At 36.3% G+C, this 15,839-nt stretch overlaps 1 protein-coding gene and 1 non-coding gene across 2 annotated transcripts in view; one reads left to right on the top strand and one right to left on the bottom strand.

The window, feature by feature from the left end:
- The first annotated feature begins 60 nt into the window (after window positions 1-60).
- On the top strand, window positions 61-189 carry LOC141420153 (small nucleolar RNA SNORA51). The gene has a single exon (XR_012444839.1). It is a non-coding gene; the product is annotated as a small nucleolar RNA SNORA51 (small nucleolar RNA).
- A 12,047-nt stretch (window positions 190-12,236) lies between these two features.
- Window positions 12,237-15,839, bottom strand: part of Lamp2 (lysosomal associated membrane protein 2) — a 37,952-nt gene continuing 34,349 nt past the window's right edge. Inside the window, exon 9 of the mRNA XM_020182791.2 lies at window positions 12,237-12,757. Within this exon, the coding sequence (XP_020038380.2) occupies window positions 12,618-12,757 (140 nt within the window). The 3' untranslated portion in view covers window positions 12,237-12,617. The remainder of the gene's footprint in view (window positions 12,758-15,839) is intronic.

The following is a 15,839-nucleotide window of genomic DNA, read 5'->3' as shown; positions in this document are numbered from 1 at the left end:
TTCCCCAAGGCCTTGTCTTCCTAAGGTCTCCTGATGTCCTACAATTAAAAATTTCCCTCCGGCCTCCTGGTACCTACCACAGACTGTGTTCTTGTGCTGACTGTATAGAAAGAGGAGGCAAAGCAAACCTATCCTAAATACACCTCAGCCCAGACCCTGTGCCTGGTTATTGTAAATGGAGAGACCTGGGGTAGGAGAAAAAAATTCCCTCCTGAGCAGGGCAATAGAGTAAGTAATAGAGGGGGTTAATCTGAGTAAAGTACAATATATACATGTGTGAAATACCAAGGCAACACCCCCCTGAACAATCAGTGTACACTTAATAATGGTCAGGAAGATAAAATCCTGTCTGGGGGAGGTAAGTAGTGGGGGAGGGACTGGTAAACAAAGAGGGTAGATGTACTTTATATAGGTGTATGAAAATAGAATAATTAAACTGTTGAAATTGTTCTAAGAAAGGGGTGACGGGGAATAAGGGAAATGACGGAGGGGGTGAATCTAATTAAGCCTGGCCCAAAAGACCAAAAATCGTATGTTCTCCCTCATATGTGGACATTAGATCAAGGGCAAACACAACAATGGGATTGGACTATGAGCACATGATAAAAGCGAGAGCACACAAGGGAGGGGTGAGGATAGGTAAGACACCTAAAAAACTAGCTAGCATTTGTTGCCCTTAATGCAGAGAAACTAAAGCAGACACCTTAAAGCAACTGAGGCCAATAGGAAAAGGGGACCAGGAACTAGAGAAAAGGTTAGATCAAAAAGAATTAACCTAGAAGGTAACACCCACGCACAGGAAATCAATGTGAGTCAATGCCCTGTATAGCTATCCTTATCTCAACCAGCAAAACCCCTTGTTCCTTCCTATTATTGCTTATACTCTCTCTACAACAAAATTAGAGATAAGGGCAAAATAGTTTCTGCTGGGTATTGAGGGGGGGAGCGGGAGGGGGTGGAGTGGGTGGTAAGGGAGGGGGTGGGGGCAGGGGGGAGAAATGAACCAAGCCTTATATGCACATATGAATAATAAAAGAAAAATGGAAAAAAAAAAAGCTATATAGTAAGCACATATGTAAATGTCACAATGAATCCCCCCCCCCCGTTCAACTTATATATGCTAATAAAAAAATTCCTTCCTGCCTATTTGTCCTTCAAGGCACTGTTCCTTCCCTCCTATGCATTATCCTATCAAGATGCTCAGGCTTCTGGAGAGCAGCCATGCTATAGACTGCCTGCTCATAGACAAATACTCCATGAGATTAAAGAAGGTGGAGGCTGGTAATCTGCTTGGTACAGGGACAGGAATGGGGTCAGAGAACAAAATTGATTCTGCCTCCTAAGTCTTCTCCCATCCCCAGAGTTGTGATTATTTGGAGTGTTTTGGTTACTTGGGAGAGGAGCACTGGAGAGGACGGGGTGCATCAGAGACAATAGACCCAAAGCTAGATCTCACTATGATTATTTAGCGCTTCACAATTATAATCTGTTATGTTTGTAGGTCTCTGAATAGCTTTTATGTAGCTCAATGTGATTACCTAGAATTATTTAAACTGGCCCTCAATTCTTGGTTCAAATACCTGCTCTGCTGCTCACTAGGGATGAGACTTCAAATAAATTACTGAATTTTTCCAAGCTCCCCAAAGTTTTGGTTCTTCCCTTACCCTCTGTAATGATAGGGTAATGTTATAAGGGATCACCAACTGAGGACCTATGTAGAATGTACTCTTCATAAAACTTCATGACCATTTTGCTGTTGGTGACTGCTAAGGTTTGGGTGCTATTTGTTCCCTCATAGGTTCATGGGTTTGAGGCTTATTAAATATGGAAGTATTAAGAGGAGTTGGGGCTTTTAAGAGGTGGGGCCTACAGGGAGGTCCTTAGGCCACTGGGGGCCCTCAGTTGCTTTAAGGTATCTGCTTTAGTTTCTCTAATTTTTTAGGTGTCTTACCTATCCTCATATCTCCCTTGTGTGCTCTCGCTTTTATCATGTGCTCATAGTCCAATCCCCTTGTTGTGTTTGCCCTTGATCTAATGTCCACATATGAGGGAGAACATACGATTTTTGGTTTTTTGAGGCTCAGGCTTTTATAACAAGTTGTTCTTCTAAGAACTCACTCCAGGAGATCAGTGATTTTAAACAGCTGTCTAACATTCTGTCATGTCAATATTTCATAATATACTTGACTAGTTCTGCTGCCAATATTTCATAATATACTTAACTAGTTCTACCTTATTGGACACTTTGTTTTCAAATTTTCATTTTCACTCTCAACATTGTTAGTGTGTAGATTTCTATACCAAAGCCAAAAGTGAATATTATCATCAAAAAATACTGTAGCCACTTTGAAAGGTATCTTGTTTTAATTTACCCATTCCTTTGTTTACTAGGAAGATGGTACATTTTTCAAGTTGCTTATCCATGTGTATTTCTTCTGTCATGATTCACCTATTCATGTCTTTGATCCAGTTCACTCATGAACTATTCATCTTACCATGTTTTGTCAGTATTTCACAGTGAGGATATTATCCTTTGTCATACTTAACAAGTATTTTCTCTTGTTTTTATCTTTAAATTTGTGTCTGGTGGCATTTTAATCATCAGAAATATTTCCACTTTCACTATGTTTTGTTCTTTGGTTCCCCTAATTTTTTTCAGTGCTAGGGATCAAATCCAGGGCCTTGTGCATGCTAGGCAAGCACTCTACCAATGAGCTACATTGCCCAGCCCCACAGTCTTATGTATTTTGAGATAAGATGTACAGCCATCTATATGATTCTATACATTTTAGTTTAAAATTTTAACTCTTTAATCACACTTGAATTTATTTTGGTGTTTTGAGGTCAGTGTCTAAATCTATTTTCCCCAAAATAATTACCTAGCATCTTATTATATTGGACTCAGTTTTCAATGTTCCATTCTTTCACTGATCTGAAATGAGCATCTTTATCGAATACCAAATAAGCACAAATACAGTATACATGTGCATATATTGTATTTTGTTCTTTGAACTGTTGGTCTATTCTTATACACTAGCTTTATAACACTTTTAAAATAATGCCTATAAATTATCATTATTTATCCTTTTCTTTTTATTAATCCAAACAATGCCTTTTATTCATTTAAAATTTTTAATTGACACATAATAATTGTACACATTTGAGTACATTGTGACATTTCAATACATTTCACTATGCAATATTTAGTGAGCAGATCAGGGTAATTGTTATGTCCAACACCTCATGTATCATTTCTTTGTGTTGGGAACATCCTCTCTACTATCTACTTCAAAACAGTCAATTACTTCCAACCATTGTTATCCTTCTGTGCTATAGAACGTTAGAGGTTATTCCTCCTGTCCAAGTGTACTCTGGTACCTCTTAATCATATTCTCTCCACATTTCAACAATCTGTAATCTCTATTTTAATCACTACTTCTATGAGAACAATCTCTTAGTTTCCATATAGCAGTGAGAATACGGAGCAACTGTCTTTCTATGCCTGACTTATTTCACTTAACACACTACTCTCCAGTTCCATCCATATTGCTGAAAATGACAGAATTTCATTTTTTTTACTAATGTGTATGTGAATCATATTTTATCTATCCATTTATGTGTCAATGGACAACTAGGTTGATTCCTTATCTTGGCTTTTGTAAATATTGCTGCAATAAACATTCAAGTATACAGTGGTACTGATCTTATTTCCTTTGGTTATAGACCGAGACGTGGGATTGCTAGATCATATAAAGAGAATTCTACTTCTACTTTTTTGAGGAGCCTCCATATTGTTTTCCACACTGCCTGTGCTAATTTATAACCCCATCAACAGTGTATGAGAATTTCCCTTTCTTTGAATCCTTACTAGCATTTGTTAGTTTTTGTCTTTTTTTTTTTTAGTGGGACTGGGGTTTGAACACAGGGCTTTCATGATTGCAAAGCAGACACTCTAGTGCTTGAGCCACACCTCCAGACCATTTTGCTGTGCTTATTTTGGGGATGGGGTCTCATGAACTATTTGCTCAGGCTGGCATCGAACCACAATCCTCCTAATCTCAGCCTCCCAAATGGCCAAGATTACAGGCATAAGCCATTTTTGTGTTTTTGATAAGAGCTATTCTAGGTGGGGTGAGGTGGTATCTTATTGTGGTTTTGTCATTATTTCTCTTTTTCTAAACTTTCTTTGTAGTCATCACCTGTGTATTCTCTCAGTTGAAGCTATAAAATCTAATTCTCTATTCCTTTTTGTTGCAGGGGTGCATTCTTTGATTGGATTCTGTGAGACTTACTCTGTAACTTCACAATTCATTCTTCTTTTTAAAACTAGCTTGAGTAGATTTCTCTTCATCTCAGCCCAATTTTGTCTCCACTTCCTCCTTCTGTGATCTTATCTAAACATCTGACATTTTTTCTTTCTTTAGAAAGAAGATTCAGATTGATATCATTAAAAAGTTAGCTTTTATTGCTTATTAAGTACTTGGTAGCATTATCTTAATTCTCTTTAAGTTCCTATAAGATAGAAAGTAGTGTTATCTCATCTTAGAGATGGGGAAACCTAGGTTCAGAGAGGTTAAATAAATTATCCAAGGTCACACAGCCATTTTGTGTTTTAAGAGAAAAGATTCAAATTCTGTTCTGACATATCTACCATACCATAATATATAGCACGTAAAAGGAAAAATTAATATTAAATATTTTCTCTGCTTTCAAATTGAGAATTATAGCAACCACAGGTATGGACTTATTTGGGGGAAATGAAAATGGCACAAGAAGCAGTATGTTGTAATGAGAGTGCATATAGGCATTGGCTTGGATTGCTTGGAGGATACAATTAGATGATACCTGATTAGCTATTAATTGATCATTAATTAATGATTAGTGGTTGATGATATAATCCATGTACAGCATTCGCCACAGTGCCTGGAACATATCAACTAGAAATGTACATCACTTTTTTTTTCACATTTTAACGTCTTTGGAATCAGTAGGGTTCACGTGGCCACAGTTTAATTGACAAAAACTATCTTACAATTGATGGCATATTAGAAATGATGAAATACAGCATTACATGCTTAGTGTTTAGCTATCACACACAAGATGACCATTTCTTCATTCAGCAAGTATTTATTCTGTGTAAACTATATGCCAGGCACTGTTCTAGGGACTAGGACAGAGTAGTAGACACAGCAATAACTACCACTCTCATAAAATCTACCTTCTAGTGGGAAATACACATGAAACACAGATTAAGTGAAGGATACAGCATGTCAGATGGTGGCAATAAGTGAAACAGGGAAAGGAAGTGTGGGAATTGCTATCTTAAACACGGTGGTCAGGGAATGCTCCACTGACAAGGTGACAAAAAAACCTGCCTATGGTGAGAGGGTGAACTATGAAGAGAGCTGGAGAAAGATCTTTCCAGGTGGAAGGCAGAGCAAGTGCAAGGGCCTTGAGATGAGAGAACCCTTAGGGTCTTTGAAGAGCACCAGGAAAGCCAGTATGGCTGGAGTGGAGTGAGTACAGGAAAGTAGGTGATAAGGCTGAAGTGAGGATGCAGATTATGGCTGGAAACTTTAAATATGCAGGCAAAGATTTCTTGAAACCTTTTCAAAAAGGCTCTAGATTTGGGAATAGGAACTGTATATTAAGGCTCAGGTTGCCAAGAGCCATGGCTACTCTGCACTTAAATCCATGGGATGACTGGGGGATAGGGAAGACATTAATTTAAGGAAAGTGAGGAGAGAGACAGTTCCATTTAGTCTCTTAAACACACTAATGCACAGTCAAAATGATTCATGGTGCAGAACAGTTGGAGGGCAAAATGACAATGATACGTGATCAGAATAATTAGATGAGGCTACCCTGAAAAAAAAGTGGTATTCAAGGCTTAACACAACTAATGAGGTACAGCACAAATACCCTTAGTTTTGATCTTTCAAAAAGCTTGCTGCCAGAACATTCATCCACCCCTCAAGTGGACTGGACTAATCTTGTTATTTTAAGAATATTGAAGAATATTTATAAAGTGACTACAAACAGGCTAGTGGAATTCAGAAGTCAGATTTCTGGCTAGGCGCGAGTGGCTACTTGGAAGGCTGAGATCGGGAGATTTATAGTTCAAGGCCAGCCTGGGAAAATAGTTCCTGAGACCCCCATTTCCAAAATAACCAGACCAAAAATGAACTGGAGGTATGGATCAAGCAGTAGAGCAACTGCTTTGCAAGTATGAAGCCCTGCTTTAAAACCCCAGTCCCACAAAAAATTTTTCTGTAACTATTTAATGTAAGACATATGCTTTTATAAATTTACTGCTTTTAGAACATCAGGATATATACTAATTAACAACATGGTCTTTGGAGGCAAATCAAGCTGGGTTCAAATGTCAATTTTGCCACTTCCATGTTACTTTGGTTAAGTATCTCAAGCCTCTCAGTTTCCTCATCTGTTGTGAGTTGGGAATGATACTGCCCAACCTCAGAGAGCTGCTATGAGTATTAAATGAAATAATGTATGTGAAGTGCATAGAACTGGAACTGCTCAAACTATAACTGCTTTTTTCCTCCTAATTATGCACTGTAAACCATGATTTCTATTTTTAATTGTGTATACCTCTTGAAACAAAGGAACCCAAATTTATATTGCCTTGAAAACATGTAGAAGGTAAAAGCAAAGGGAATAAAATTTCCTCAGAGTTCTAAAGACTGTACTAGCATTCAAAAATTATACACATTTAACTTAAAAGGATGAACCTTCAAGTTGACTATTAGATACGTGGTAATTTTCACAAGCAACATATATAGAACCACTCTTCTTACTAGCAGCAATCTTAAAATAAAGTGCAGAGTTGTGAAGTCTATTCAATGAAACAGCTGAGACGAGAAAGATAGGTTCTATTGACACTCCCTCACCAGTCCTACAAATGCATGGTAAGGCCACTTTTTATTAATTCAAAGCTGTTAAGTGTGTAACGATCAGAAAATGTAACTATTATTCAGGAAGTATGCGGACAGTCGATGTTCAATTCCTTCTCTCACAAAAAATATCCTAACTTATGTAAAAAGGAGGGAGTGTAATTATGTAGGTGGTGCTATTTAATACAATCATATAACAACTGAATTTAAGAGACTTTTCAGAAAATGGACAGCTCCTCTTCTGCCCCATGAAGCATGTCTTGCTTATGCAAACAGGCATATATATATATATATATATATATATATATATATATGTTAAAGTACATTTATTAAGCAGTCCTTCTACTCATTAGACTTCCATATTTTCTTCTCAAGGAATTTTCATGACCATGTACCTCCCCATATTTGAAGTTTCTGTTTTTAAAAAAAGGTTTTAATGCCTAACTAATGATTTTTAAGTTGTGACCTATGAGATCATGATTCATGCTTACAATTCAAGAAAACAGAATTTAAAGAACTTAGATTATGCAAATCAATCTAAGTTCTTAAGGCTGAGCATATGGAATAAAAATGAAGTTATTCATAGTGGCATGAAATGTATCATCTTTATTATTTTTTGATATATCAATCTAAATTACACATCAGATCAAACAGGAGTACCACAGTATGCTTTATTTTGCAAGTATTAAGTAGTTCTCTAAATTGATAAATCCAAAACTTTATAGTAGCAGCAAGCATCAGCTCTCCCAAAGAAGCTTAGGTAAAAAATGATTCATTCCATTCATGAGTTCTAAGTCCTACTCTCGGATCCACTGTTGTATTAACGGAGAATGAACTCAGTGAGCAAACCTAACTGAATAATCAGTTCATAGACTTTAAACTTCCTGTATTTTATTGGAGTTGAAGCAGATTGTTTTAATCCTTTTTAATATTTTGTATTTTATTCTCAAAGAATTAAACACGTTTGCTAATTATCTAAGAGTAAGGCATGATACGTAGTAAAGAATTAATGAATTAGTCTCCTGGCCCAAAAAACAGAAAAATTTTTAATGAACCCATATTTTTTAATGTATCTGGAATGTTCAATTCATATAATTGGCAAGATCACAAGCTGATTTAATGAAGCTGGCTTTTAAACAATCATCTCAAAATATGCATGAAACAATGCCACTGTTTTTTATGATACAAAATGCCTTTTACCAAGTAACAAATAAGCAAATGTTTTAAAAGAAAACATTCCTTATATATTAGGGCAAACAGAGAGCTTGAATCTGCAAGACAGAGCTACAGAGTTCTAAAGGCGATACAACCGAACAATCTGACTTTCTACCTCACTTTGGAATATATGCTTTCAAGATGTACATATAGATAAGATAAGGAAGCATGTTGATGAACTTTGTTCTTAACATTTTGTTAATTCCAGTCAGTGATAAAGAGTCCTGGCATTAGTGAATGCTAACAATACAGTGGTGAGCATGTGCATTGTGCTAAGAGGTAGATTGGAACTTAATTCTTGGGTTTAATAACAAACTAGCATTACTTAATCCAAAGAAAATTTATGAAGTGAAAGCAGATCTTTGGGAACTTGTTTTTAGTTCACTGTACAAATAAAACAGCTTGAGGAAAATAAATATCTGCCTAATACTATTGACAAGTGTACAAAGCTGCCATTTGGGTCCTAGACAACCACAGCACCATGCCTCCAAATAAAAGGGCAACTCAGCAGCCAAACAATCAAGCAGACACCAGGATGAGTGGTCTCTAATACCTTACTTCTGAAGCCAGAGCCATTAGAGGTCCCTATAGGGATAAAAGTCTCTATCAGGATCAACAATTTTACAGAATAATCCTGGTCTAGTTTTGGTTAGGCTAGCCACCTGACTGATAACATGTCAGGGCCCCCTAGCCTCTAGAGTTAGCAGTTGCTGCTTTGAGAAAAAAGAAATCAATGCATAAGAAATATCAATTTGAGCTTATTCATATAGGGAACTGAAGCGTGCAGGAGGAGGCACACAAAGAACGTAGTTTTTTAGTTCAGGATGACTTAACTTTCTAAACAAGTTAAGGCTATAAGGGGAAAAATTCTAAATCATAACCTTCAAAAACCATAACCCATACTAAATCAACACCCTAAAAAAAGCTGATGGTCTTATTTCATCTTTCACCAAAAATATTAAATCTGAGCTAATCAACATATTAAAAAACTCAAATGGCAAAAGAAAAATTTCTTGCAAAAATATAGTGGCCACTAACAATCATGGAGAGAGAGAGAGAGACAGAGACAGAGAGAGAGAGAGGACTGCCAGACCTTTGCTACTAAATACATTATTGCGAAATACTTTTTTTTTTTTCCTGCAGTGTTGGCGATGGAACCCAGGGACTTGCACATGCTATGCAAGTGCTCTACCACTGAGCTACACCCCCAGCCCTCTTTTTTCTTCTTTTAACGATCAGAAAAACACAGATTTAAACAATCCTCACTAGGAGGTGAGGAAAAGAAATCTTACTATGAACCAAATTTGTTTGTTACCAATAAAAATGAATTCATTATGTTCTTGAATTTATTTTCCAGAAGCATGTGAAATTCTCTAACAATTTTGATTTTGCAAATAACATCAAAGTAGCAAAATACAAGTAACTGCAACATATAAAATTATACTTCAGTAGAAATGCTTTCATAACTGGATCCAGAGGCTTAAAATCATTATTTACTTTGAAAAGACATACGCTAAGCCATACTTTTTCTTTCAATTACATTTTAACAAAGGAAAAAAGTAAATGGAGAAAATGGTCCTAATACATTTTTTTTCTTAAATAAGTGCTACTCATGCCCAAGTTAGCTAGCAACTCTTTGAGGTTAGTCTGTGTATCTTAAACAATCTACTGCACAGCATTTCCTGGCTTTCAGCCAATGGAAACATTGCAAAAAAATAGCACTAGACTAAATTGATTATACAGACTGATAACCAGTGCGACTTTTCCTTCTTCCAATCATATAAGATATAAATACAACAATTATAAGGAAGCCCAAGGCCACACCCACTGCAACAGGAATAAGAAAGTTGAGGTCAAAGTCAGCAGAACATTCTTCAGCTGTTAGAAAAGAACAGACAGAGAGCAAGGAAAGGAAATTAGTAAAAAATGTAATTAAGTAGAACAAGCAAAAACAAGAAACAGGCATTTTGACAGTGTGCACAGGTTAGTCTTTTATAGCATTATCTTTATTATTTTCTCAAATCCACCCAAACATTTCACAGCAACTGATCATCCTATGTCTCTTATTATCATTTCATTTAAAATTACACCAAATTCCTCAGTCCAAAAACCAGAAAGAACATAAGGAAAGAATGGGAAAGAGTCCAAATACAGAATTATGCTTGCTCAATATGGGATGATTTTAGGTTTAATTACCTAATGGCACTAAGGAAAAGAGCAAACGTCTACACTTAAAACAACTGCCTGCATATTTCCCCACTTGCTTGCCACATATATTATTAAAGTAAAAATAACAATTCAGCATAAGTGGGGCTGGGAGTGTGGCTCAGTGGTAGAGGGCTTGCCCAGCATGCTTAAGGCCCTAGGTTCCACCCTTAGTACTACATTAAAATAATTCTGTATAAACAATAAAATTTAAGTGAAAAAAAAACTTAGGGTTAAGAAAATGAAGTATAAATTTTACCCAGACATCAGGTAATGATCAGGTTATATGTAATTACTTTCAGATGAGTGGTGGCCTGTTAGAATAGCAGAATGTAATTCACAGAAGTCCATTCACAGGACCACCAGAAAGGCAATGTGAGCAAGGTAGATTTTGAGCTCTGAATTGACAGAATTGAATTTGAATTTTGACTTTTTCAAGTACTAGCCAAAGGACCTTGTTATGGTATTTAAACTGGGCCTTGCTTTCCTTGTCTATAAAAGGGAAATAATACCTATATTATTGAGAAATATATATTTTAAAGCATCTGATAAACATCGGGTGGTTCACAAGTGTTTACTCCCTTATCTTTTTCCCCCGTTTGTGACCCCCTCCAAAGAGGTTAAGGTTTTAAATTAACAGAGGTCATAACAGAAGTGTTTCTGTGTGTTATTATTCTGAAGGCCAGTACTTGCTACTTAAAAACACTTAAGCAAAACAGCACAGCAATTCAAAGTGCCCAATGCTGATTTTATAATTTCAAGTTTAAGCAAGAAGTTGTTTTACTATTGAATGATTAGATTTCATTCAGGCAGTTTTTAGCAAAAGACTAATAATGGCTGTGTTGCCCACTAGACATGTAATCTTAGTGAACGCACTCCCCTTTCTGTAAAACTAAGGAGTTGGAGTAAATAATCCCTAAGGTCCTTTCTAGTATAAGGTTAAAGCAATTAACCTAAATTATAGTTGGTGTGATTTATGATCACAACTCGCATATTTCCTTTATTTTTTACTTTTCCTCCTCTTATCTCTCTGTTACTCACAAAAAAGTTGCTATTGTTCTGAAAACATAATGTGAATTTCAGTAACCACACTAGCCTTTTTTGGATTTGCTATATTTTACTGAAAGCCCTCAAACACACCAGGAGCTGGGTTCTAAGATACAATGTGTTTTTGATCAGTAAGTTAACAGAAACCTGAACAAACCAACATACACATTAAAATGAATTAATCACTTCAATGTGAAAGTCTTCTCATCTATTAGAGTTTAGGGTTCCTTCTTATTTATCTATACATTCAATATCTGTACTTCACATACTATGGTCTATGTTTCAATAAGGGCTGATTATCTATCTTTGCCTCTGTCTACACCCCCACTATGATCTGCCCCACAGGGCCCATCTTGAAGAAGCAAGAGCCTAGCTGCTATGCTTCACTGCCTCCCTTCTAAGATTGCTGTTAGCTTACATTTCATAAGTACCAGTATGATGACAACACTAAATCAATTTTAATGCTCCAGAGATCAACAAGATGCGGTAAAGAAACACAACACAATCTGTCTTAATTAGTTCATAGAATATTTCTATCTTTCAATGCTAATCAGGCATCCAAAGAAGAGGAAAACAAGACAAGTGGTTAACTATGTTTCAATCTTTTCAGTCTATATTGTTGAAAAAATAAAACAATTAAAAAATTTTTGTGAATCAAAAAAATCAGCAAAAGTCACAAACTTAAAAATGTGGATGGTCTTGAGGACAGTCTCTACTTTGTTCCACTGAAAACCAAGTTTGAGTATATCTGATGGGCGTTTATACCATATCAATATTTACTTAATAAACTATATGCAAAGGCACTGTGATAAGTATAAACTGGGATATTTCTTATATATTGAAACAGAACACGGATAGTGTAACAATATTTATTAATTCCAGCAAGATACAATTATGTCTTTTGTTCTTATAATGGTCATGTTAATAAGCTTAAGATATCTTAGGTTAGGAAAAAAATTTTGCCAAAGTTTCTTAAAAGACATACCTTAAAATGTTGTACATCAGTCTTTTTTTAACAAGTTTGTCTCTAGGATCAGTAAATACACACCACTTTCAACTTTAAGCTGATCAAAGGAGAGCAGTTTTTATTAATAAAGACTGATCTCGAAATGCTGGGGTTGATTTAAGAATTAAGTTTCAGCGTATCAGTTTAAAGGAACAAAGTGTTTCATACACTGAGGCAAGAAAACCTTGCTATTTGCATATATTTTTATAGAATCAATCAGATTGCAGGTTCTAAAATTGCTCATATCCAGCATGATGGCGCTTGAGACCAATAAAATAAGCCAGCAACACTAGAATAAGTACTCCTGCCAAGGCTGCTCCCACCGCTATGGGCACAAGGTAGTTGTCATCATCTGCACTGCAGTCTTGAGCTAGATGTGGAGAAAGGACAATTGAGAACAGAAAAAAACACAAAATTTCATATCTGTCCATTTTAAGTTAAAAATGACAACACTTCCCAACACACCTATTTTGTTTGGTTTGATTTGGTGGTACTGCAGTTTGAACTCAGGCCCTCATGCTTGCGAGGTAAGCTGAGCCATGCCCCAAGCCCTTTTTTGCTTTATTTTTCAGATAGGGTCTCATGCTTTTTGCCCCAGTTGGCCTCCGACCTCATGATCCTCCTACCTACACCTCCCATGCAGCTGAGATAACAGCCATGAACCACCATACTCAGGCTGGCTTTGAAGTGCAATCTTTCCAATCTCTGCCTCCCAAGTAACTAGGATTATAAGCATGTACCACCACACTCAGCCCCATATTTTGCTTTTAACATTAAGTTAACAAGTTATTGGCATTCATTATCAGCAAACAAGATGTTCCACCAAAGTGACTCTACTCTCCAAATAACCCAAACCATACACTTTTACAAACCAAAAAAAAGAAAAAGCAGTCATTTGGGAGTGTAAGATGTATAAAGTGATTACATACTTCCTATATTTCTTAAATAGAAGATAAAGAATAAATATAATTAGCCTTTCCTTGGTGATCAGGCTTTGAGCTTTAAGAAGCAAAGTATCAGGATGCTGAAAAAGCACATGACCTGGAATATTGCACATTATGAAGTATTCATTCACCAATGAACAACTATATAAAGCAAGAACTCACTGCATAGCAATCCAGAGGCATGTGGTAATGAAGAGATATAAACCAAATATGGTGGCATAACTGTTGTCTTAAATATGCTCAATATACTATGAGAATTGGGCAAGGAAATCAGTAGTTATAATTTCAAAATGCTCTATGGAGGGGCAACCAATACACAAAGTATCATGAGAGTGTTTTCACAGGTACACTCAACTCAGCCTTGTTATACAAAACACATTGAAAAGTTAACATTTGAGTTAATTTTTAAAAGATGACTAGGAATTAACCATGAAGGTGATAGAAGGGAATTGCAGGTATTAAGAAACAGCACAAACAAAAATAAGGAGGGTAAGAAAGCATGGCACTTTGGGGGCAATGGAAACACATTGCCATAGCTAGAACAATGGACTGGCTGGATGGGAGACAGAAAAAGTGTACTAGGATTAGTTCACAAAAGCACTGTGTGCTCATAGGTAGTTTTGCCTTATCCTGATGGAAAAAAAATCAGCAACAGGATATTTGTTTCAGAAGTTAAGTCAGATGGCAGACTAGAGGTAGTTAAGTTAGGTGGCACCTCTATTACTACAGTCCAGTGACTAATAAATGGTCTTCAAGTGGGTTAATGAAGTACAGATGCAGAAGGGGGAGACCGCACATCCATTTAAAATGCAGAATTGACCAAATAGATTTAGAAGGGTTAGGACAAGGTAATAACAGGACAGTTTCCAATTCCACACTTGAGTGATGTGTAGATGCTTGTGCTATTCACCATGACAGTAATCCAAGAGGAAGAATATATGCATTTCAGTTTTGTTGTATTTGTAGGTATTGAGGATGGGTTGGAAGAAGAGTGGTAAAGGAAGTTTTGGGCTGAGTTTAAGATGCCTGTGTCCCAACCAAGTGGTTATATTAACCTAAGTGGTAGTTAAACTCATAGACAAAGGTATTTCTCAGGACAATTAGAATAAAAAGACCAGAGACAAAACTCTTGGGAACATCAATATTTGAGATAAACAAAGGAGTAGGACAAGGAAGTAGAAATGGTAGGTAGAAAATGGCGCCACTGAAACTAAAGAAGGGAATAACTTAAATTAGTATGGAAGAATAGCATAAAATATTACAGAAGCCTGAAAAATGTCCATGGGATCTTGTGAAGGGTAGAGGGTATGAGTCAAGTTGCTTCAGATTTAGGAGTGAATGATAAGTGGTTGGGTAGGGCATCAAAAACTTGGAATGTGAACACATACTCATTTCAGTAAGTTTAAGATTTTGAAGAAAAGAGAAGACAATATGGAGGTAGTTAGAAGGGAGACATAAAGAAAAGGTGGCACCTGGGTGGAAGAGACTTAAATGTTTATAGAATGAAACATAAATGTTTATAGGACAAGGGAAAGGGCCATTAGTAAATGACAGGCTGAAAATGTTGAACAAGGTCTCCTAAGAGGTAGGAGGAATGAGATTTCAAAGTACTGACCAGGAGAAGAACTTACTATGACACTGGAGGAAAGGAGGGAATGGTACATATGGACACACACTTGCAGAGACAAAAGAAGAGATCTAGAATGTTGAAGTGCCACTTCTACTTCCCACTTCCTTACCTCTTATTGCCCTAGCTCTCTTCCTAGCTTGCAATCTACCAGCAACTAGTAACTCAGGTAATTAAAATTATTAGAATTGTGTCAAAAATAAGAATGAACAGGCTGCAAGGCAATTCTGATTGTGCTTGCATTCAAGAAATGTGCCAGGGTTTTTTTTGGCCTGCTAGCCTCTGGGGCAATAACTGGGAACAAGATGCAACCCTGGCGTTTATGGACTTTTTGACATTGACTTTGGCTGCCAACTCAATGAACTTTTAAAACTTGGTTCTATTAAGAATCCAGATAGCTGAGGTTGCCAGATGTAACCTGTGAACAGATGGTATTAACAGTCCCCAGTTAGCTCCTCCCCTTCAATTTTCCAAATTACCATCCATCCTATAAGCTATTAGGCAACACGTACCGTAAAGTATTATGCCTTGGATTAAATATCTCTTGGTTTTTAAAAAATTCATTAGTAGATTAATTTCTTATTCTGGCAACAGACTCATAGTCCTCTTTCCCAAATTGGGTATTTGACCTAGTATTGAAATGACTTTCATAAATACTGCCAATAAGGCTTTCACATAAGGCAAATATTCCCAGAGTAGATCAAAAAGGCAATTCCACTAATACAAAGATCTTTCTAGATGCTGTCACTTACTTAAAATGCTCTCAATTAGTATGTGAAATATTAATTTATAATAACTATTGATTTTATGAATTTATCTTTTAAAATTCTTTAGGTAATGGAAATAAATTTTGGTAAAACAGTAATTCTAATATAACTGTA

Source organism: Castor canadensis, chromosome X, assembly GCF_047511655.1.
Source record: "Castor canadensis chromosome X, mCasCan1.hap1v2, whole genome shotgun sequence".
Taxonomy (NCBI): domain Eukaryota; kingdom Metazoa; phylum Chordata; class Mammalia; order Rodentia; family Castoridae; genus Castor; species Castor canadensis.
This window is presented reverse-complemented; position numbering and strand designations above follow the sequence as displayed.